Source organism: Anolis carolinensis, unplaced genomic scaffold (genome assembly GCF_035594765.1).
Source record: "Anolis carolinensis isolate JA03-04 unplaced genomic scaffold, rAnoCar3.1.pri scaffold_7, whole genome shotgun sequence".
Classification (NCBI taxonomy): domain Eukaryota; kingdom Metazoa; phylum Chordata; class Lepidosauria; order Squamata; family Dactyloidae; genus Anolis; species Anolis carolinensis.
Window position 1 is genome coordinate 212,501 of NW_026943818.1, and position 22,414 is coordinate 234,914.

The 22,414-nt window shown below is 41.7% G+C and overlaps 2 protein-coding genes and 1 long non-coding RNA gene across 4 annotated transcripts in view; 1 reads left to right on the top strand and 2 right to left on the bottom strand.

The window, feature by feature from the left end:
- The window catches only part of eng (endoglin), a 24,468-nt gene extending 22,079 nt beyond the window's left edge, over positions 1–2,389 (top strand). Inside the window, exon 15 of the mRNA XM_062959744.1 lies at positions 380–2,389. Coding sequence (XP_062815814.1) covers positions 380–501 — 122 coding nt within the window. The 3' untranslated portion in view covers positions 502–2,389. The remainder of the gene's footprint in view (positions 1–379) is intronic.
- LOC134293136 (uncharacterized) lies at positions 895–4,475 on the bottom strand. Its single transcript, XR_010000158.1, has 2 exons — positions 1,007–4,475; positions 895–931 (listed from the first exon to the last, which is right to left on the bottom strand). It is a non-coding gene; the product is annotated as an uncharacterized LOC134293136 (long non-coding RNA).
- Positions 4,476–5,664: 1,189 nt separating this feature from the next.
- fpgs (folylpolyglutamate synthase) lies at positions 5,665–21,323 on the bottom strand. 2 transcript variants are annotated; one of them, XM_062959746.1, is made up of 15 exons: positions 21,173–21,323; positions 13,427–13,555; positions 12,234–12,287; positions 12,033–12,097; positions 9,293–9,407; positions 8,937–9,014; positions 8,429–8,490; positions 8,201–8,303; positions 7,755–7,832; positions 7,512–7,659; positions 7,323–7,412; positions 7,015–7,165; positions 6,836–6,911; positions 6,414–6,480; positions 5,665–6,051 (listed from the first exon to the last, which is right to left on the bottom strand). In XM_062959746.1, the coding sequence occupies exons 1-15, from the start codon at positions 21,203–21,205 to the stop codon at positions 5,687–5,689; spliced, it is 1,614 nt and encodes a 537-aa protein (XP_062815816.1). In that variant the 5' UTR covers positions 21,206–21,323; the 3' UTR covers positions 5,665–5,686. The 2 variants fall into 2 exon arrangements, with proteins under 2 accessions (XP_062815816.1, XP_062815815.1); XM_062959745.1 differs by lacking the exon at positions 21,173–21,323 and adding an exon at positions 16,119–16,371.
- Between the last annotated feature and the right edge of the window lie 1,091 nt (positions 21,324–22,414).

The window sequence follows — 22,414 nt, forward strand, 5'->3', positions numbered from 1 at the left end:
ATTATATATATTATTATTATTATTATTATTATTATTATTATTATTACATGTACATAACAACAGAGCACACCTAGGTCCAAGGCTCTGGAGTTCGTCTCTATTATTATTATTATTATTATTTTTAATATGCGGAAATAATGGCGGATACGTCCCGCGACTCCCATGTCTCCGTTTCCCAGAATCCTTTCCCCAGTCAATGCCGACATCTGTCTGCAGCTGGAGCGCTGGTTTGGCAATCTCTGGGAACGAGACCTCGTTATCTCCCTTTCCGACGGGCTTGACGAGCTCTCTCGGCTTGTCAACTCGTGATTCGGGCCAGCTGTGCAACTAAAACCGATTTCCTGTTGTGTTTTCCCCCGTCCGTCGCTCTTGTCGGCAGGCCCGTCGGCGGGCAAGATGGAGCCGGTCCCGGCCAACCCGCCGGCGTCGGAGAGCAGCACCACCAACCACAGCATCGGCAGCACCCAGAGCACCCCGCGCTCCACCAGCAGCATGGCGTAGCAGAACCCCACGTGGAAGCCACGCGTGACGATATAGATATATATATATTGCGGGGACCAAACCCAAAGTGAAGGCAGCTTTTTTCAAAATCAAAAAATTCCTCCGTTCTTCGCATAATGGTCGCACCTTTTTTGCGCCCTTCCCAAAATTGATGAGAACCAAAGGCACATTCGTCACGTTCTTCTCGTAATGGTCGCACCTTTTTTGTCACTCCACTTCCCACCACAAAGTTGAGATTAGGAGAATCAAAGACACATTTTTTTCTTCTCGTAATGGTCGCACCTTTTTTTGTGCCTCTCTAAAATTGAGATTAGGAGAATCAAAGGCACATTTTTTTCTTCTCGTAATGGTCGCACCTTTTTTTGTGCCTCTCTAAAATTGAGATTAGGAGAATCAAAGGCACATTTTTTTCTTCTCGTAATGGTCGCACCTTTTTTTTTTGCGCCTCCCTAAAATTGAGATTAGGAGAACCAAAGGCACATTTTTCTTCTCGTAATGGTCGCACCTTTTTTGTCACTCCTCTCCCCACCACAAAATTGAGATTAGGAGAATCAAAGGCACATTTTTCTTCTCGTAATGGTCGCACCTTTTTTGTCACTCCTCTCCCCACCACAAAACTGAGATTAGGAGAATCAAAGGCACATTTTTCTTCTCGTAATGGTCGCACCTTTTTTTTTTGCACCTCCCTAAAATTGAGATTAGGAGAATCAAAGGCACATTTTTCTTCTCGTAATGGTCGCACCTTTTTTGTCACTCCTCTCCCCACCACAAAATTGAGATTAGGAGAATCAAAGATACATTTTTTCTTCTCGTAATGGTTGCACTTTTTTTTTTTTGCGCCTCCCTAAAATTGAGATTAGGAGAATCAAAGTGTGATGATATATTGTTGATAATGACCTTTGGCCTGGTCACAGGGTGGGATTCAGGCAAACCGTCCAGACACGCGTGACAATGTGCCTCGTACCGTATTTCATCACATAATGGTCGCACCCCCTTTTCACTCCCAACCATTGCCTTCCAGCCTTTGCATCGTGTCATAGTTGCACATATACCACGTGTGGGCCAACTTGGGTCTTCCTTCCAAGCGTTTTGGACTCCAACTCCCAGCATTCCTAGCAGCCTCGGGCCTTTAGCCTCCACCCCAAAACCACTACAAATCGCACCCCGTTTGCTGCTATTCCTGGGCCGATTCCGGCCCCGCGTGTGTTTTCAGGGCATGGGTTCGAACGCCGCTCGCTCTTCACGGCTCTAACCACATCGTGGCCGAGACGAGCACGGCGTTCTGTTCTGACGTACCTATTACTGTACTTATATATAAATAGTGATGCATATAGAATATATATTTGTACTGGTGTATACAGGAGATTAAATCCAGTGGGCTGGGGTTCCAGTCCTCTCTGAGTCTAATAGGCAAACTTTCGTAGCTGCAAAGTCAATCAGTGAGGGTATCGGCATAGATGTGGCCTGGCAGTTGTTGCCTGGAGGCACCCTCTGTTTGGGAAGTGTGAACTGGCACTTGGTTGTTTACCATCTGGAGTTTTCTTTATTTACTTCCTTGGTTCTGGGGCTGTTTAATCTCTATGCCGATACCCTCGCCGATTGGCTTTGCAGCCGTTCTGTCAACCGAACCTCTGCAGATGCCGTTAGGCACAGATGCAGGCGAAACGTCAGGAGGGAGTGCTGCTGGGGCACGGCCACATTCCCAGCAGCCCAATGGGGAATTTTTTTTCATAATACCACTTTTGCAAGATGGACCTTACAACGGCTTGGAGATACTTCCATGTCAAGGAGTCAAACGTATATTATGAACTGTACATATTATTATTTTGTACCGAACCAAACTGTGTAACCTCGGAAATTCTGTATAAAATAAACATGTCGTGTCGGACTGAGCTGTTGAGCTGTGTTGATTCGAATCTGGGAAAAAATTAATTAATTAAAATTAATATATAAAATTAATTATATATTATATATTAAAAGTAATACAGTAGAGTCTCACTTATCCAAGCTAAACGGGCTGGCAGAAGCTTGGATAAGCGAATATCTTGGATAATAAGGAGGGATTAAGGAAAAGCCTATTAAACATCAAATTAGGTTATGATTTTGCAAATGAAGCACCAAAACATCATGTTAGACAACAAATTTGACAGAAAAAGTACTTCAATGCGCAGTAATGTTATGTTGTAATTACTGTATTTACGAATTTAGCACCAAAATATCACAATAGATTGAAAACATTGACTACAAAAATGGCTTGGATAATCCAGAAGCTTGGATAAGCGAGGCTTGGATAAGTGAGACTCTACTGTATTACTAATAATATTACCATAAAATTATATAGTACAATATAGTAATTTAATTGCTTATATTGTATGTACATTTGATTGTAAGCCACCCTGTAGTAAATAAATAAATAATAAACAAATAAATAAAGGAGACGCTCGATCCAGGCTCGGGAAACAGCTGGAGGGTTTAATTTATAAACAAAGTGGGAACGAAGTAAAACCAGGGCTCTGGAATAAATCCCACCCCCCAAATCCAGACCCCCGTCAGTGCAAAGATAAAAATGTCAGTTTTCCAGTTCGATAACCCGATGCCGAGCACTACAACTCCCATCATTCCCAGGGAGGGGATTGTGGGAGTTGCAGTCGCAAAGGGAAGCACGGTTCCCGACGGCAGGAGCCCCGCCGACTGCAAAGCCCACCGTCCTGAGCAAAGGCAGGCCGAGGCCAAGGACGCTGGGCTTTGCAGTCCGACACGTATTGTCAGTACCTAAGGGCTGGAGAGCGAGGAAAGAAAGGCACTTCTTGCGTCGAGGAGCCTCCGGGAAGGCAAGGCAGCGAGGAATGGAGAGTCGGGCCCGTCTTATTCCTTCCAAATGACCGCCCGGATTTCAAACACTCGCGGTCAACATAGCTGAAGAAGTCTTCAACGGATCTAAGCAATAGTCCGGCTCCTGCCACATACGTTGCTACCCGTCACTGTCACCGGCAGCTCCGAGCCGTCTTCTCGTTTCGTTCAACCAGCTTTTCCATCGGATGCCGCTTTCCAATACGACGGCGTGTCCTAAGCGCCCGTCACACGGCAATGCACGGACTCTGAAACCGTAGGACACGGAACACCTTCTTGCGTGGCCGGGCGCACCTATGTTCTAAGCCAGGCTCTCCAGGTGTTTTGGACTTCGACTCGGAGCTTTAGCACAACTGGCTCTAATCATAGATCTCTACCAACGAAAAGGTTGACAGTTCGAAGCCCGGGTCAGGGTGAGCACCCAACCGTCAGCCCAGCTCGCTGTCCACCTAAGCCAGGTATGGGCAAACTTTGGCCTTCCAGGTGTTTTGGACTTCGACTCCGAGCTTTAGCACAGCTGGCTCTAATCATCCGCAGCAACAGATCTCTACTGACAGTTCGAAGCCCGGGTCGGGGTGAGCACCCGACCGTCAGCCCAGCTCGCTGTCCACCTAAGCCAGGTATGGGCAAACTTCGGCCTTCCAGGTGTTTTGGACTTCGAGCTTTAGCACAGCTGGCTAATCACCTGCAGCAATGGATCTCTACTGACAGTTCGAAGCCTGGGTCGGGGTGAGCACCCGACCGTCGGCCAGCTCACTGTCCACCTAAGCCAGGTATCTGCAAACTTCGGCCCTCCAGATGTTTTGGACTTCGACTCCGAGCTTTAGCACAGCTGGCTAATCACCCACAGCAATAGATCTCTACTGACAGTTCGAAGCCCGGGTCGGGGTGAGCACCCAACCGTCAGCCCAGCTCACTGTCCACCTAAGCAGTTCGAAAACAGCACCGTAAAAAAATACCGGCGATCAAAGAACAAGGAGGAAAGTCTGTGAGTTGCGAGTAGAAAAATTAGGTACCACTTAAGGGGAGGAAATATTGTAGGGCATCGTAAAAAAAAATGCCGGTAATCAAGAAACAAGGAGGAAAATCTGCGAGTTGAGAAATTAGGCACTGCTTATAGCGGGGGGGAAGGGGTATTTTACAGCACTGTAAAAAAATGCTGCTAATCAAAGAAAAAGGAGGAAAGTCTGTGAGCTGCCAGTAGATAAATTAGGTACCACTTAAGGGGGAGGGGAGGAATATTTTACGACATTGTAAAAAAAATGCTGGCGATCAAGAAACAAGGAGGAAAATCTGCGATTAGAGAAATTAGGCACTACTTATAGCGGGTGTGTGTGTATATATATATATATATATATTACAGCACCGTAAAAAAATGCTGCCAATCAAAGAACAAGGAGGAAAGTCCGTGAGCTGCGAGTAGAGAAATTAGGCAGCGTTTCAAGAGGGGAGGTATTTTACGGCACCATTAAAAAATGCCGGCGATCAAAGAACAAGGAGGAAAGTCTGTGATCGAGGGATTGTCGTTGTCATAGAGGATCGAGTGACAGCACCACCTTGTGGCCGGAATCGAGCACAACCTCCTAAGACGCCAAAATTGGGAAAATGCCGACATAATACCTCACTGCGTTGCCCATCCTGAATGTCTAATGGCGTTGAAAGATTGCCATGTATATATATGTTCTGTGGTTTATTTAGATTTAATATAAATATTTATAAATGCTTCTCACTCCAAAGGGTGGACTGCAGAACATATATATATACACGGCAAACATTCAATGCCGTTAGACATTCAGGACGGGCAGCACAGCGAGGTATTATGTCGGCATTTTCCCAACTTCGGCGTCTTAGGAGGCTGTGCTCGATTCCGGCCACAAGGTGGTGCTGTTGAGCCCTCGATCACAGACTTTCCTCCTTGTTCTTTGATCGCCGGCATTTTTTAACGGTGCCGTGAAAACTCCCACAATTCCCAATGCAGGCTTGGGAGCTTCTGGGAGATGGAGTAGCCTGGAATGTTAGGAATTGGGAGTCCAAAGCACCTGGAGGGAGGGACGAAGTTTGCCCAGGCCTGGTCGAAGCATTAAGTAAAGTATCTCTGTGTTTACCGTGAATGTTTGAAATCGGGAAGGCGTCGAGCGGATGCCGGGCTGGTTGGCTTGTCTTGACCGTCGGCTTGTCTTCACTGTCGGCTTGTCTTGACCGTAGGCTTGTCTTGGCCGTCGGCTTGTCTTGGCCGTCAGCTTGTCTTGGCCGTCGGCTTGTCTTGACCGTCGGCTTGTCTTGACCGTCAGCCTCTTGCGCCGAGGACTGGCGTTTCCTCCTCCTCCGGTCGGGGCTACTGGGAAAGGGATGGGTCCAGCAGATTGAGGGCGGCTCCGGCCAGGTGGAGGCTGCCGGTCACCAGCACATGGATGGCGCCCGCCTCGCGGAGACGGGGGAACGTGGTCAAGGCGTGCGACCCCCTCCTGGCCGGGGTCGCGAGTCGGGGGTCCCGGCCTTGGCTGGCCCACCACAGGGCCTGGGAGGCGCAGGGGAAGACCCGTGTGGAGGTCCCGGGCGGCGGGAGCGGGGTCTCCCCCAAGGGGTCCAAGGGCCAGAGGTCACTGTCCACTCCGGTCTCGGTCAGTCGTTGCCACTGGTGCTGGTTCTGCAGGCAGCGCGTCAGGACGTGTTCCAGCGTCACATTGAAGTTCTGCTGGTCTGGAAAACCCAAGGAGGGTGGGAGAGCGTTAGAGAAAGAGGGTCCGCAACACGACCTGCAAGTTCATTATAAAACAACGTAAACATACATGCGTATAAACCAGGTCTGGGCAAATCTGGGCCCTCCCTCCAGGTGGATAAATATGACGATATGGTAACCGTTTTAGACCCAATAACTTCTCCCAACGCCCCATGTATTTGAATCCAGTTAGTTATAAATGTAAACAACACACACATTAAATGATAATAATAAAAAATCCTTGCCGGTCACAACCTCACACCAGAACGGGTCCATATCTGAGCAGAATTAACTACGCTCGAAATAGTTTCCAGGACTATTATAGACAGTTCGAAGGACCGACCTGCGTTCCCGACAGTAGACACTTCGGTGAAATTGGGGCAGAAGACAGCGTAGTCGAACTGGCAGGGCTGCAAAGGGAACGGGAAATAATAACGTCAGGAAAGAAGTTGGATTCAAAGACAATTGCATCTGTCAAGTAGGAAATTTAGGTACCGCTTTAAGTGGGGAGGCTAATTTGACTAATTTACGACACCATAAAATCTTCCAGCAGTGTGAGGAAAGGAATGAGGAAGTACTCCATCACAAATAAATATAATGCCCCATTTTTTCTGTAATAAATGTCGGGATTATCGTAGTGGCCTGGGACCGGCTGCTTCGGCTTCCTGACGTAAAGAACTGAGGTGGGGAAAAGGAAGTAGGAATTGCAGCAAACAGACTGGTCACAGTGTTTGGCCATAAAAAGCCAAGAAAAGCAACACTCACCACCAGCAGCTTTAAAAAGGCGGCTGTGTCCCGGTCGCCCGTCACGTTGAAGATCAACACCCGGACCTCGGAGCCGCTGTGAAGGAACGAGAGAAAGAAGGTGCCATTACTTCCCAACTTGGGTTTCAATGTTGTGATTTGGGATCCGTGCGTTGTTTCCCCGCATCGTTCCCACTTACTCTGCCGGCATCTTCCCGATCCGGGCGGCCTGGCGAAACCAGCGGACGCAGGCCTGGATGCTGCTGGTGGTGTGGGCCCCGTCGATGTACCACGTGACCGGCCCGTGGTGCAGCACCTGGTTGCGGCCCAGCCACTCCGTGTCCTGCAAACCTGGGGGCCAAGCAGAGACAGAGTGCGGGTGAGCACGGCCTCTCGTCGGGGATTCTCCCAAATCCTTCCCTTTCGGTGCACTGTTCAACCCGAAAGGCATGTCAGTATTACGTAAAGGGCCCAAGATTATGTCAAGGGCGGAAGAGAAGAGCCTGACCTTGCAGCATGGCTTCGTCCAGCCTGAAGGCGGGGGCCACGGGCGGGGGCCTCTTGGAGTCCGTCCAGGGCTCGTTCAGCTCAGCGACATCTGTCCAAACACAGCAAAGCCCCCGCCCTCCATTAGTATATAGATACCTCCCCCCCGCCCACATCGAGATACGCCAGAGGGGCCGCTGGTGTCACTTACCCAGGTGTGTGTGGCGGTGGAGCCACGCGCGGCACAGCTGGAGGGCCAGGGCGGCGTTGGAGCGCTGGTGGTCCCCGGCCAAGCCCAGCCGGAGGGGCCGCCCGCCCTCTTCGAAGGCGCCCAGGTCCGGGCACACCCAGAGCGGGCACTGCGGGGGGAAAGGACGAGGACATTTTAGGCTGGAAGTTGGAGAGGCCTCGTACCCGCCCCGAAGGTCTCGGCAGACAACGCAGGCGGGCTTACCGAGATCTTCTGGGCACGCTCCTTCAACACGTCCAGGGGCCGGTCGAGCTGCGGGACAGTGAACGCCGGCACTCCAGGCTGGAAGGAAGAGAGGAAGGCGAGAAGCGAGCGGGACTTTGACTTGCCTCGATTTGGACACTTAGCGGGAAATCCCTGAAACCCAAGTGTGTGAGGAACGATCTCATGGCCTCTTGGTTGGGCTTGGAGAAAGACTCCGTGGGAAGTCCCTGAAACCCAAGTGCACGAGGAACGATCTCATGGCCTCTTGGTCGGGCTTGGAGAAAGACTCCATGGGAAGTCCCTGAAACCCAAGTGCGTGAGGAACGATCTCATGGCCTCTTGGTCGGGCTTGGGCTTAAATTAAGTGACGTTGACTTGGTGTCTCCAAGCTCCTCGGCTCAGGCCCGGCTCTCAAAATGCAGTCCAGGGAGGTTAGAGCTTTGTACCTTGAAGATGCCTCCCTTCTGCCAGGCGATCTTCTCGATGGTGTCCCCCAGGATGCTGGTGTGGTCAATGCCCAAGGCGGACACGCCGCACACGACCGGCTTCCTGCCAGGAAAAAGAAGGGGGGCGAAAAAGGAAAGTGTCCTCTATAGTCAAGGATGTCCCATGCCTCTACTAGAGTCAATACAGAAACAACAACAATTATAAGTTTACTCAGAACTAGTCTCCACCTGATGATATTGGTGCAGTCGTAGGCGCCTCCGATGCCAACTTCCAACACAGCCAAGTCAACCTGAGTGGGAGGAAAAAATACAAGGGAGTAATTATTTATTATATTGGTTTTAACCATGTATTTTTAATATCTCTATGTTTCATGTTGTTGTGGGTTTTAGTGTCAGCCAGTTCGAGTCTCCTTTGGCAGAGAAAGGCGGGGTATAAATACTACTACTACTACTACTAACAATAGATTGGAATAGAATCGTAAAATATGTAGTAAAGTGTATGCTGCTCGGGCGTCCAGCAGATGGCGCTGTTTTCGAAGAAAAGTTTACTTTTACTTTTTGCAGGCGTGACATACTTATAATAGTAGGTATGCGGGAACGGATTGCGACTTTGCGCCAGAATTTCAAAGCAATGGGTGAAATTAATGATGAAACATTGATATTAAGAACAGGCTCGTTTTTAAAAGATCTTTCGCAACGGCGAATAAGCCGCAGATAATGAGAACGGACGGCCTACCTTTTCCTGCAAAAAGACGTGGAAAGCCATGATGGTGAGGAAGCGGAAGTAGGCGGGCATGGCGGCACCGTGCGAGTCCTGGGGAGGAAGCAGAGCTTTTTCTGAGCTGCCGAGTCTCTATTATTATTGTTAATAATAATAATAATAATAATAATAACACCTTTCTTCCATATTGTTATTGTTGTTGTTAATAATAACAAATTTCTTCCATATTGTTGTGGTTATTAATAATAATAACAGTATCAAATTTCTTCCATATTGTTGTTGCTATTGTTAATAATAACTATAACAAGTTTCTTCCATATTGTTGTTAATAATAATAATAACGGGAGAGGGCCAATTTCCGTTTCACTCACCTTGGTCTCTTCCAGGCGGTTATAGACTTGCCAGAAATATTTGCTGAAAAGTTCCTTGCTAATCGGCTGGCCGTTGATGCGGATCCTCTCGCGCACTTGAACCAGGTGGGGAGAGCTGAGGGAAGACAGAATAATAATAATAATAATAATAATAATAATAATAATAATACATCACACAGTAATAATAATAATACATCACACAGTCCTAGACACTTGGGAAGTGTTCGACTTGTGATTTTGTGATACGAAATCCAGCATGTCTATCTTGTTTGCTGTGTCATACAATAATAATAAGAAGAAGAAGAAGAAGAAGAAGAAGCTAAGCACAAGATAAATTCACATGATGGACATATGAAATGATAAAATAATAATAATCATCAAACAGTCATAATAATAATAATAATACATCACTCAGTCCTAGACACTTGGGAAGTGTTCGACTTGCGATTTTGTGATACGAAATCCAGCATGTCTATCTTGTTTGCTGTGTCATAATAAAATAATAATAATAATAATAATAATAATAATAATAATAATAGGTGGAAAGAGGAAGCCTTAAATTATCTATTGGTGGGGGTGCAACGTTGTTGGATTTTGGGTTGTGTGTATATGAAATGTAAATCAAGTGTTTTCTGCTGTTGTGCATGAGTGTGTGTTTCAGCAATGAGACAGTTAACAGCAGGTGAGTTTGACTGACAGCCTGCTGTGACCAATGAGACATGATTTCCGGCCTTGGGAGGTCGGAACTTCCTTCAGACTAAGGAATGTGCTTTCTTATCTCTCTTGTTGAGCTGTGCGTGACGAGACAAGAGGCAAAGGGAAGAATGCCGGTTTCTAGCGATGGACTTTACTGTTTGACTGACAGCCTGCTGTGACCAATGAGGCATGATTTCCGGCCTTGGAGGTCGGAACTTCCTTCGGACTAAGGAATGTGCTTTCTTATCTCTCTTGTTGAGCTGTGCGTGACGAGACAAGAGGCAAAGGGAAGAATGCCGGTTTCTAGCGATGGACTTTACTGTTTGACTGACAGCCTGCTGTGACCAATGAGGCATGATTTCCGGCCTTGGAGGTCGGAACTTCCTTCGGACTAAGGAATGTGCTTTCTTATCTCTCTTGTTGAGCTGTGCGTGATGAGCCGAGAGGCAAAGAGAAGAATGCCGGTTTCTAGCGATGGACTTTGCTGTTTGACTGACAGCCTGCTGTGACCAATGAGGCATGATTTCCGGCCTTGGAGGTCGGAACTTCCTTCGGACTAAGGAATGTGCTTTCTTATCTCTCTTGTTGAGCTGTGCGTGACGAGACAAGAGGCAAAGGGAAGAATGCCGGTTTCTAGTGATGGACTTTACTGTTTGACTGACAGCCTGCTGTGACCAATCAGACATGATTTCCGGACTTGGAGGTCGGAACTTCCTTCGGACTAAGGAATGTGCTTTCTTATCTCTCTTGTTGAGCTGTGCGTGACGAGACAAGAGGCAAAGGGAAGAATGCCGGTTTCTAGCGATGGACTTTACTGTTTGACTGACAGCCTGCTGTGACCAATGAGGTATGATTTCCGGCCTTGGAGGTCGGAACTTCCTTCGGACTAAGGAATGTGCTTTCTTATCTCTCTTGTTGAGCTGTGCGTGACGAGACAAGAGGCAAAGGGAAGAATGCCGGTTTCTAGCGATGGACTTTACTGTTTGACTGACAGCCTGCTGTGACCAATGAGGTATGATTTCCGGCCTTGGAGGTCGGAACTTCCTTCGGACTAAGGAATGTGCTTTCTTATCTCTCTTGTTGAGCTGTGCGTGACGAGACAAGAGGCAAAGGGAAGAATGCCGGTTTCTAGCGATGGACTTTGCTGTTTGACTGACAGCCTGCTGTGACCAATGAGGTATGATTTCCGGCCTTGGAGGTCGGAACTTCCTTCGGACTAAGGAATGTGCTTTCTTATCTCTCTTGTTGAGCTGTGCGTGACGAGACAAGAGGCAAAGGGAAGAATGCCGGTTTCTAGCGATGGACTTTGCTGTTTGACTGACAGCCTGCTGTGACCAATGAGGCATGATTTCCGGCCTTGGAGGTCGGAACTTCCTTCGGACTAAGGAATGTGCTTTCTTATCTCTCTTGTTGAGCTGTGCGTGACGAGACAAGAGGCAAAGGGAAGAATGCCGGTTTCTAGTGATGGACTTTACTGTTTGACTGACAGCCTGCTGTGACCAATCAGACATGATTTCCGGCCTTGGAGGTCGGAACTTCCTTCGGACTAAGGAATGTGCTTTCTTATCTCTCTTGTTGAGCTGTGCGTGACGAGACAAGAGGCAAAGGGAAGAATGCCGGTTTCTAGCGATGGACTTTACTGTTTGACTGACAGCCTGCTGTGACCAATGAGGTATGATTTCCGGCCTTGGAGGTCGGAACTTCCTTCGGACTAAGGAATGTGCTTTCTTATCTCTCTTGTTGAGCTGTGCGTGACGAGACAAGAGCTAAAGGGAAGAATGCCCGTTTCTAGCGATGGACTTTGCTGTTTGTAAATATCTTTGTAAATATTAAATAAGTGTTTGAACTTCAGGCTGCAGATGTCTTTGACACTGTCCCCAAAACCCAGGTGCACGAGGCACGATCTCACAGCCTCTTGGTCGGGCTCGGGCTTGAATTTAGTGATGCCGAAAACAGAACATTGCTGGAAGCCATCGTTATTTTGGATGTTGATTTGGATTCCTGGAAATGCGTTGCGCCAGGTGGACTTTTTGTGCGGTCTCACCTGTAGAAGCCCGTCTTCAAGCCGTAGTTGCGGAGAATGCGCTCCGTGAAGGCGCAAGCGGAGCCCTGGGCGGAGAGAGAGAGAGATAGTAGTAAACAAATAGGTTGCCAAATAGGTCACGTCCGTGTTTATTGACACACGTGTGTGTACGCAAACCCATGTTTGCATGGGCCCGTTTCCGCCCCCGCCCGGCCCACTCACCTTGCCCTTTGTCCCCGTGACGTGGATGATGTTGAGCTGGTCCAGGTCTCTGACCTGCCGGAAAGAAGACAAAGAGAGACGGACCTCGTTAGCAAATTGTACACATAGATGTCAGAACGCAATTGAGGACGGGCCTGGGCCAACTTCGAGCCCTCGGTTTTGGACTGCAACTCCCACCATTCCTAACAGATGAAAATAATAGTAATTTAATAATATATTAAAATAGTATAATAATAATTTAATAATATAATATCAATAATAATATAATAATATATCAAAATAATATACTAATATATCAATAATATACAGTAGAGTCTCACTTATCCAACACTCGCTTATCCAACATTCTGGATTATCCAACACATTTTTGTAGTCAATGTTTTCACTACATCGTGATATTTTGGTGCTAAATTCACAAATACAGTAATTACTACATAACATTACTATGTATTGAACTACTTTTTTCTGTCAAATTTGTTGTCTAACATGATGTTTTGGTGCTTAATTTGTAAAATCATAACCTAATTTGATGTTTAATAGGCTTTTCCTTAATCCCTCCTTATTATCCAACATATTCGCTTATCCAACGTTCTGCCAGCCCGTTTATGTTGGATAAGTGAGACTCTACTGTAATAGTAATATATCAAAAATAATATATCAAAAATAATTATATATCAAAAATAATATAATAATATATCAAAATAATATACCAATATATCAATAATATAATAATATATCAAAAATAATATATCAAAAATAATTATATAATATATCAAAAATAATATAATATAATAATATATCAAAAGATAATATGATAGAATATAACAATATATCAATAATAATATAATACATTGAAAATAATATAATATAATAATATATCAAAATAATAATATAATAATACAATATCAAAAATAATATATCAAAAATAATGATATAACAATATACCAAAAATAATAATATAATACATTGAAAATAATAATATAATATAATATAATATAATATCAAAAGACAATATGATAGAATATAACAATATATCAATAATAATAATATAATACATTGAAAATAATATAATATAATAATATATCTAAATTAATAATATAATACAATAAATGGTTATAACCACCACCACGTAGGCTTAGGGCTGGCTGCCAGGGAGGGGCGTGTGTCAGTCAATCCAAGGGGCGGGGCCTGACCTGGATCCCGGTCCGGAGGAGGAAGGTGTCCATGGCCGAGAGCTGGGCCTGGGGGTCCCCGCGCGTCCGCTTCACCTGGTCCAGGTAACTGGCGTTGGTCTGGAGCGAGTTCAGCGTCCGGATGGCGTCCTGGACGAGGGCAAAAAGGGTTCGCGATTCAGCTCCCTGCAGACATCTCGCCCCTCTCCACGCTCACGGGAGAAGAGCCCCGCGGAGGACGGCAAGGGCTTGCCGCCAATAAAGTGGCTCCGATATGGGGGCCCCGGATTGGCTGTGGCTGGGTGAAGTGTCCTCCCCCCCAGTGGTGCTGCTGGGGTTGACTGTTGCGGGGTGAAGTGGCCCTGTGCGGTTGGCTGCTGCAGGGTGGAGTGGCCCTCTGGTATGCCACTGGGATTGTCTGTTCCTGGGTGAAGTGGCCCTGTGCAATTGCCTGTTGCATTGTGAAGTAGCCCCTCTGTGATGCCACTGGGCTTGGCTGTTGCGGGGTGAAGTGGCCCTGTGTGGTTGGCTGTTGCAGGGTGAAGTGGCTCCCCTGGTATGGTGAAGTGGCCCGTGTCACTGACTTTTCCTGGGTGAAGTGGCCCTTTGCGATTGCCTGTTGCTGGGTGAAGTGGCCCCTCTGTGATGCCACTGGGCTTGGCTGTTGCTGGGTGAAGTGGCCCTGTGTGGTTGGCTGTTGCAGGGTGAAGTGGCTCCCCTGGTATGGTGAAGTGGCCCCTGTGTCACTGACTTTTCCTGGGTGAAGTGGCCCTTTGCGATTGCCTGTTGCAGGGTGAAGTGGCCCCTCTGTGATACCACTGGGCTTGGCTGTTGCTGGGTGAAGTGGCCCTGTGTGGTTGGCTGTTGCAGGGTGAAGTGGCTCCCCTGGTATGGTGAAGTGGCCCCTGTGTCACTGACTTTTCCTGGGTGAAGTGGCCCTTTGCGATTGCCTGTTGCTGGGTGAAGTGGCCCCTCTGTGATGCCACTGGGCTTGGCTGTTGCTGGGTGAAGTGGCCCTGTGTGGTTGGCTGTTGCAGGGTGAAGTGGCTCCCCTGGTATGGTGAAGTGGCCCCTGTGTCACTGACTTTTCCTGGGTTATTATTTTATATTAATATAATATTAGAGTAATATAATAGTAATATAATAATATAAAATAATAATATAATATAATATTAGCCTAATATAAAATATTAAATTAATATATTATATTAGAATAATATAAGAATAATATAATATAATAGTGTGATATAAAATAATAATATATTAAAATAATAGAATATAAGAATATAATACAATATAATAATATAATAGTGTAATATAAAATAATAATATATTAAAATAATAGAATATAATAATATAAAATAATACAATATTTTAATATATTAAATAATAAAATAATATATTAAAATAATCTAATAATTAATATAATAATATAAAATTATTATGAAATAATAACATATTAAAATAAAATAATAGAATAGAATAATATAAGAATATAATACAATATAATAATATAATATTGTAATATAAAATAATAATGTATTAATATAATGTAATATGCTATAATAGAATACTAATATAAAATAATATAATATTTATAATCTAATTTATTAATTTAATATAATATATTGTAATAATTTAATATAATGTATAATATATTAATAATATAATATATTAATAATATAATAATTTAATATATATATATAATAAATTAAATATTATGATAATAATATATTAAAGTAATATAATCATATACTATTAGAATAATATATATTAGAATAATAATAATATTTAATAATAAAATAATATATTAAAATAATATAATCTAATATTAAAAAATTAAATATAACAATATATTAAAGTAATATAATCATATACTATTAGAATAATAATAATATGTAATAATAAAATAAAATAAAATAATAATCTAAAATAATATAAAATTAAATATTATGATAATAATATATCAAAGTAATATACTAATATAATATTAGAATAATATAATATAATAATCTAAAATAATTTAAAATTAAATATTACAATAATAATATATTAAAATAATATAATATAATATTAGAATAATAATATGTAATAATAAAAATTATTAAAATAATATAATAATCTAAAATAATATAAAATTAAATATTATGATAATAATATATCAAAGTAATATAATCATAAATATTAGAATAATAATAGTAATATGTAATAGCACCCGGCTATTATACTATTAGGATCACTGTATTCCTTGCAGACCATATACCATATGCAATTATTATTATTATTATTATTATTATTATTATTATATTTATTTATTTGCAGCATTTACATTCCGCCCTTCTTTCTCACCCCGAAGGGGACTCAGGGCGGATCACATGACACATATAAGGCAAACATTCAATGCCTTTTAACATAGAACAAAGACAAGACAAATGCAGGCTCCGAGCTGGCCTCGAACTTATGACCTCTTGGTCAGAGTGATTTGTTGCAGCTGGCTGCTCACCAGCTTGCGCCACAGCCCGGGCATATTGCATGGCACTCTATTCTGAGACCCAAACCCATAGATATAACCATCGTGTTCCTTGCAAGGCCCGGCTGTGCTGCCCAGGAAGCCGCTCCTTCCCACGTGCTGCTCGCTCATCCGCGGCACCTGGGGCTTCCGAGGAGGAGGCTGATGCAACCCCGGCCCGGCGCCGCCTGCTCCCGTCCCTACCTGGTACTCCATGCTGGGCGCCGCCGGGGCGGGCTCGGCGCTGAACCCGCGGCGGTTGGGGCCCAGCAGCCCGTGCGCTCTGCCCGCGGGGCCAAGGCCGAGCAGTAGCCGCAGCGGCGGAACCGCGCCACGGCCTCGGCGCGCGCCCATGACCCGACACGCCTCCCGCCAGCAAGCTCCGCCCGGCCCCGGGCACGCAGGCGCCCAGGGAGGCAGGCAGGCAGGCATCTCGAGCCCGGGCAAGGCGCCACCACAACGCCCACTGTTCCTCACCGCTGGTAATAATAATAATAATAATAATAATAATAATAATAATAATAATAATAATAATAATATGAAATCCAGCATATCTATCTTGTTTGCTGTGTCATAATAATAATAATAATAATAATAATAATAATAATATGAAATCCAGCATATCTATCTTGTTTGCTGTGTCATAAAATAATAATATACTAATACAATATATATATTAGAATAAAAATAATATAATAATAATATAATAATAATACAATATAATCATATAATATGAGAATAGAAATAATATAATGATAATATAATAATATATTATAATATAATAGCATGATATAATACTATAACACAAAACTTGGCATTCTGCTGCAAAATATAATAAGCAATTTGCAGCATGCAAGCAAGGGAATAAAAATAAAATACAATATATTGAAAATAAAAATAGTATAATAATAATACCATATAATTATATAATATTAGAATAAAAATAATATAATTATAATATAATAATATTATATAATAGCATGATATAATAATATAACACAAAATCTGGCATATAATAAAAATATTATAATTATAATATAATAATATAATATAATAGCATGATATAATAATATAACACAAAACTTGGCATTCTGCTGCAAAATATAATAAGCGATTTGCAGCATGCAAGCAAGAGAATAAAAATAAAATACAATATATTGAACATAAAATAGTATAATAATAATACAATACATATACAATATATATAATATTAGAATAAAAATAATATGATCATAATATAATCATATAATAATACAATATAATCATATAATATTAAAATAAAAATAAAATAAAATAATAATAATATAATACTATAATATTATAGCATGATATAATACTATAACACAAAACTTGGCATTCTGCTGCAAAATATAATAAGCGATTTGCAGCTAAAAATAAAATACAATATATTGAAAATAAAAATAGTATAATAATAATACAATATAATTATATAATATTAGAATAATAATAATGTAATTATAATATAATAATATATTATAATATAATAGCATGATATAATAATATAACACAAAACTTGGCATTCTGCTGCAAAATATAATAAGCGATTTGCAGCATGCAAGCAAGGGAATAAAAATTAAATACAATATATTGAAAATAAAAATAGTATAATAATAATACAATATAATCCTATAATATTGAATAAAAATAATATAATATAATAATACAATATAGTCATATAATATTAGAAAAAATAATATAATATATTAATACAATATATATAATATTAGAATAAAAATAATATAATTATAATAAAATTATAATATAATAATACAATATATATAATACTAGAATAAAAATAATATATAATTATAATAATATAATTGTGCTGTCTTACTGGGTTCCTATCCCCTGCTGATTTCCTGCTGGATGGAATGTTCCATTGGCTCCTGTTTTCGGGGGTGGAGCTTGGGACTCCCCTGCAGGTTTGTATGAGTTGGTTCAGCCCGTTTTTTCCCTTCATTTGGCTTCCTTGAGAAAAACTTCTTAGTTTACCTCAGAGTCATTATAGATTATTATTTTTTTCCGTGTCAGGAGCAACCGGAGTTGCTTCTGGAGTGAGAGAATTGGCCGTCTGCAAGGACGTTGCCCAGATGTCTTGATGTATTTACCATCCTTGTGGGAGGCTTCTCTCGTGACCCCCTCGCATGGAGCTGGAGCTGACAGAGGGAGCTCACCCGCGCTCTCCCCGGCTGGGATTTGAACCCGGCGGCCTTCAGGTCAGCAGCCCAACCGTCAAGTCCCAACCGGCTTTTATCCCCTAGGCCACCGGAGGCTCCAGTCATTATAGATATATATTATAGATATTATATTATTATAATTATATTATAGTATTAAATATTACAGACGGAGCTTATAGTTTACCTCAGAGTCATTATAGATGGAGCTTCTAGTTTCTTCATAGTTAGAACTTACAGTCTCCTCACAGCTTTAGGTACTTACCACATAGGTCATTGTTTAGGTATTTATACCACTTAAGTCATTATAGATATATAGATATATATACTAGCTGTGCCCGGCCATGCGTTGCTGTGGCAAAGTGGTGGTGGTATTGGTTAAAAGTTGTTGTGGAATTTTTATTTGTATTTTTAAAATTAATTTTATTGTAACTTATCTTTTTTATTTATTATATTTTATTATTTTGTTGTATTATTTTTAGTTATTTTGTTATAGTATTTTATTGTATTAATTTTTTTAGTGTTTTTAATTATTTTTATTGTATTGTTTGGATTTATTTTATTTTTTATTCTTTTATTAGCACTGGGCTGAGTGGGTTGCTAGGAGACCAAGTGGGCGGAGCTTAGCCTTCTAACTGGCAGCAATTGGATAAAAGCAATTATTCCCCTCTCTCCAATTAGGACTTTATTTTTCTTTTCTTTTTGTTGTATCAACCTAGAGGCGTGGATGATGGGTTGTGCTGTCAAATTTCGAGGTTGGGGGGCCTGTCGTTTTGTTGTTTTGTGGGTCGCCATGATGCCATCACTCTTTTATATATATAGATATCTATATTATAGATATTATATTATTATAATTATATTATAATATTAAATATTATAGATAGTGCTTATAGTTTACCTCAGAGTCATTATAAATGGAGCTTATAGTTTACCTCAGACTCATAGAGAGCAAAGCTGGTACTTACCTCATAGCCTTAGGTACTTACTTTATAGCTTATCACCTTATAGTTTACCTCAGAGTTATTATAGATAGTTCACTATAGCTGGTATTTACCACTTAAGTCATTATAAATGGAGCTTATGTATTTACCTCAGAGTCATTATAGATGGAGCTTATGTGTTTACCTCAGAGTCATTATAGATAGTTCACTATAGCTGGTATTTACCACTTAAGTCATTATAAATGGAGCTTATGTATTTACCTCAGAGTCATTATAGATGGAGCTTATAGTTTACCTCAGACTCATAGATAGCAAAGCTGGTACTTACCTCATAGCCTTATGTACTTACCATTATAGATGGAGCTTATAGTTTACCTCAGAGTCATTATAGATGGAGCTTATAGTTTCTTCATAGTTAGAACTTATAGTCTCCTCATAGCTTTAGGTACTTACCACATAGGTCATAGTTAATGTATTTACCACTTAAGTCATTATAGATGGAGCTTATAGTTTACCTCAGAGTCATTATAGATGGAGCTTATAGTTTCTTCATAGTTAGAACTTATAGTCTCCTCATAGCTTTAGGTACTTACCTCACATACTTACCTTATAGTTCACCATAGCTTATGGACTTACCAAGAGCAGAGCTTATAGTTTACCTCAGAGTCATAGATCGTGCTTAATCGTACCCTATAGTTTCCTCATAGCTTGTGTGCTTATCCTTTATAGTCTTTATAGCCTTTATTCTCTATCCATATAGTTTTATTTCTGTATAATTTCAGTGATTTTACCTCATATTATTTCTAATACAATAAAAGGACGGTTTCCTGTGTTCAATAAAAGTATTTTTGGTTATCTTTAACCATCTTCAAGAGAGTTTACTTTGGGGTTTGAGGTACAGTAGAGTCTCGCTTATCTAATGTAAACGGGCCGGCAGAATGTTGGATAAGTGAATATGTTGGATAATAAGGAGGCATTAAGGAAAAGCCTATTAAACATCAAATTAGGTTATGATTTTACAAATGAAGCACCAAAACATCATGTTATACAACAAATTTGACAGAAAAAGCAGTTCAATACGCAGTAATGTTATGTTGCAATTACTGTATTTATGAATTTAGCAGCAAAATATCACAATGCATTGAAAACATTGACTACAAAAATGCGTTGGATAATCCAGAACCTTGGATAAGCGAGGCTTGGATAAGTGAGACTCTACTGTATTGAAAACATTGACTACAAAAATGCGTTGGATAATCCAGAACGTTGGATGAGCGAGGCTTGGATAAGTGAGACTCTACTGTATTGAAAACATTGACTACAAAAATGCGTTGGATAATCCAGAACCTTGGATAAGCGAGGCTTGGATAAGTGAGACTCTACTGTATTGAAAACATTGACTACAAAAATGCGTTGGATAATCCAGAACCTTGGATGAGCGAGGCTTGGATAAGTGAGACTCTACTGTATTGAAAACATTGACTACAAAAATGTGTTGGATAATCCAGAACGTTGGATAAGTGAGACTCTACTGTAATTTGTAAGCCACTCTGAGTCCCCTTTGGGGTGAGAAGGGTGTGATACAAATGTAGTAAATAAATGCAGTAAATAAATAATAAATAAATAAATACATTTTAGACTTAGCCTCGGCCAAAGTCTGAAATGACTTGAAGGCACACAACAACAACAACAACAACAACAACAACAACAACAATCCTAATTAACTTGACTATCTCATTGGTCAGAAGCAGGACCACACTTCCTATTGAAATCTTGATAGGTTTATGTTGGTTAAAATTATTTTCATTTTTAAATATTGTATTGTTCCGTCGTTGTTGTTGTTGTTGTTTCGCACTACAAATAAGACATGTGCAGTGTGCATAGGAATTTGTTCGGGTTTTTTTTTCCCAAATAATAATTCGGCCCTTCCACAGTTTGAAGGATTGTGGACCGGCCCTCGGCTTAAAAAGTTTGGGGACCCCTGGCCTAGTCCTTATAGTTTCCTCATAGCTTGTGTGCTTACCCTTTATAGTCTTTATAGCCTTTATTCTCTATCCATATAGTTTTATTTCTGCATAATTTCAGCCCTTGGACTCCCGTTGACCAATGCGCTTTTCCGTACCTTGTAGGTTTGCCGGTTCTTCCTCTTGTCCATGATGTTGTTGCCGATCGGCCGGCCTGCTCGTCTCTTCCCGAATTGTGACCAAAGGCAAATCCAGAGCTTTTGCTGGCAAGACCCAAGGAAGGCAAGTTAAACAACAACTCGGAGGTTGTGTTTGCAGAGTTGACGGCACCGAAGGTTATCAAAACAGGCAGCATAATATATTAGAGCAGGGGTCCGCAAACTTTTTAATCCAAGGGCCGGTCCACAATCCTTCAGACTGTTGAGGGGCCGGATTATCATTTGAAAAAAAATACAAACAAATTCCGATGCACAGTGCATATGTCTTATTTGTAGTGCAAAAACAACAACAACAACAACAACGAAAGAACAATACAATATTTAAAAATAAAAACAATTTTCGGGGTTGTTGTGTGTCTTTCGGGCTGTGTGGCCATGTTCCAGAAGCATTCTCTCCTGACGTTTCGCCCACATCTATGGCAGGCATCCTCAGAGGTTGTGAGGTATGGAGAAAACTAAGCAAAGAGGTACACAAAAAAGACACACAACAACCCTGTGATCCTGGCCATGAAAGCCTTCGACAACACAAAAACAATTTTAACCAACATACATTTATCAGGATTTCAATGGGAAGTGTGTTCCTGCTTCTGGCCAATGAGATAGTCAAGTTTATTAGGGTTGTTGTTGTTGTTGTTGTTGTTGTGTGCTTTCAAGTCATTCCAAACCTTGGGTGAGCCTAAGTCTAAAATTTATTTATTATTTATTTACTGCATTTATTTACTACATTTGTATCACACCCTTCTCACCCCAAAGGGGACTAAGAGTGGCTTACAAATTATATGTACATACAATCTATATATATAAAAGAGTGATGGCATCAGGGCAGCGGACAAAACAACAAAACTACAGGCCCCCCCAACCTCGAAATTTGACAACACAACCCATCATTCATGGCTCTAGGTTGATACAACAAAAAGAAAAGAAAAAATAAAGTCCTAATTAGAGGGAAAGGAATAATAGGTTTTATCCAATTGCTGCCAGTTTGAAGGCTAAGCTCCGCCCACTTGGTCTCCTAGCAACCTACTCAGCCCAGGGGACAGGCACAGTTAGGCCTCACTTAGGCCTCTTCCACAGATTATCAGATTTGCACTGGATTATATGGCAGTGTAGACTCAAGGCCCTTCCACACAGCTATATAACCCATTTATAATCTTATATTGTCTGCTTTGAACTGGATTATCT

Coding starts and splice junctions, on each gene's coding strand:
- fpgs (XM_062959745.1), bottom strand. CDS start 16,346: ATGCCTGCCTGCCTGCCTCCCTGGGCGCCTGCGTGCCCGGGGCCGGGC. Junction 8,304..8,428: donor GACTGCACCAATATCATCAG/GTGGAGACTAGT, acceptor TTTTCCTGGCAG/GAAGCCGGTCGTGTGCGGCG. Junction 6,052..6,413: donor GTCTACTGTCGGGAACGCAG/GTCGGTCCTTCG, acceptor TGGGTTTTCCAG/ACCAGCAGAACTTCAATGTG.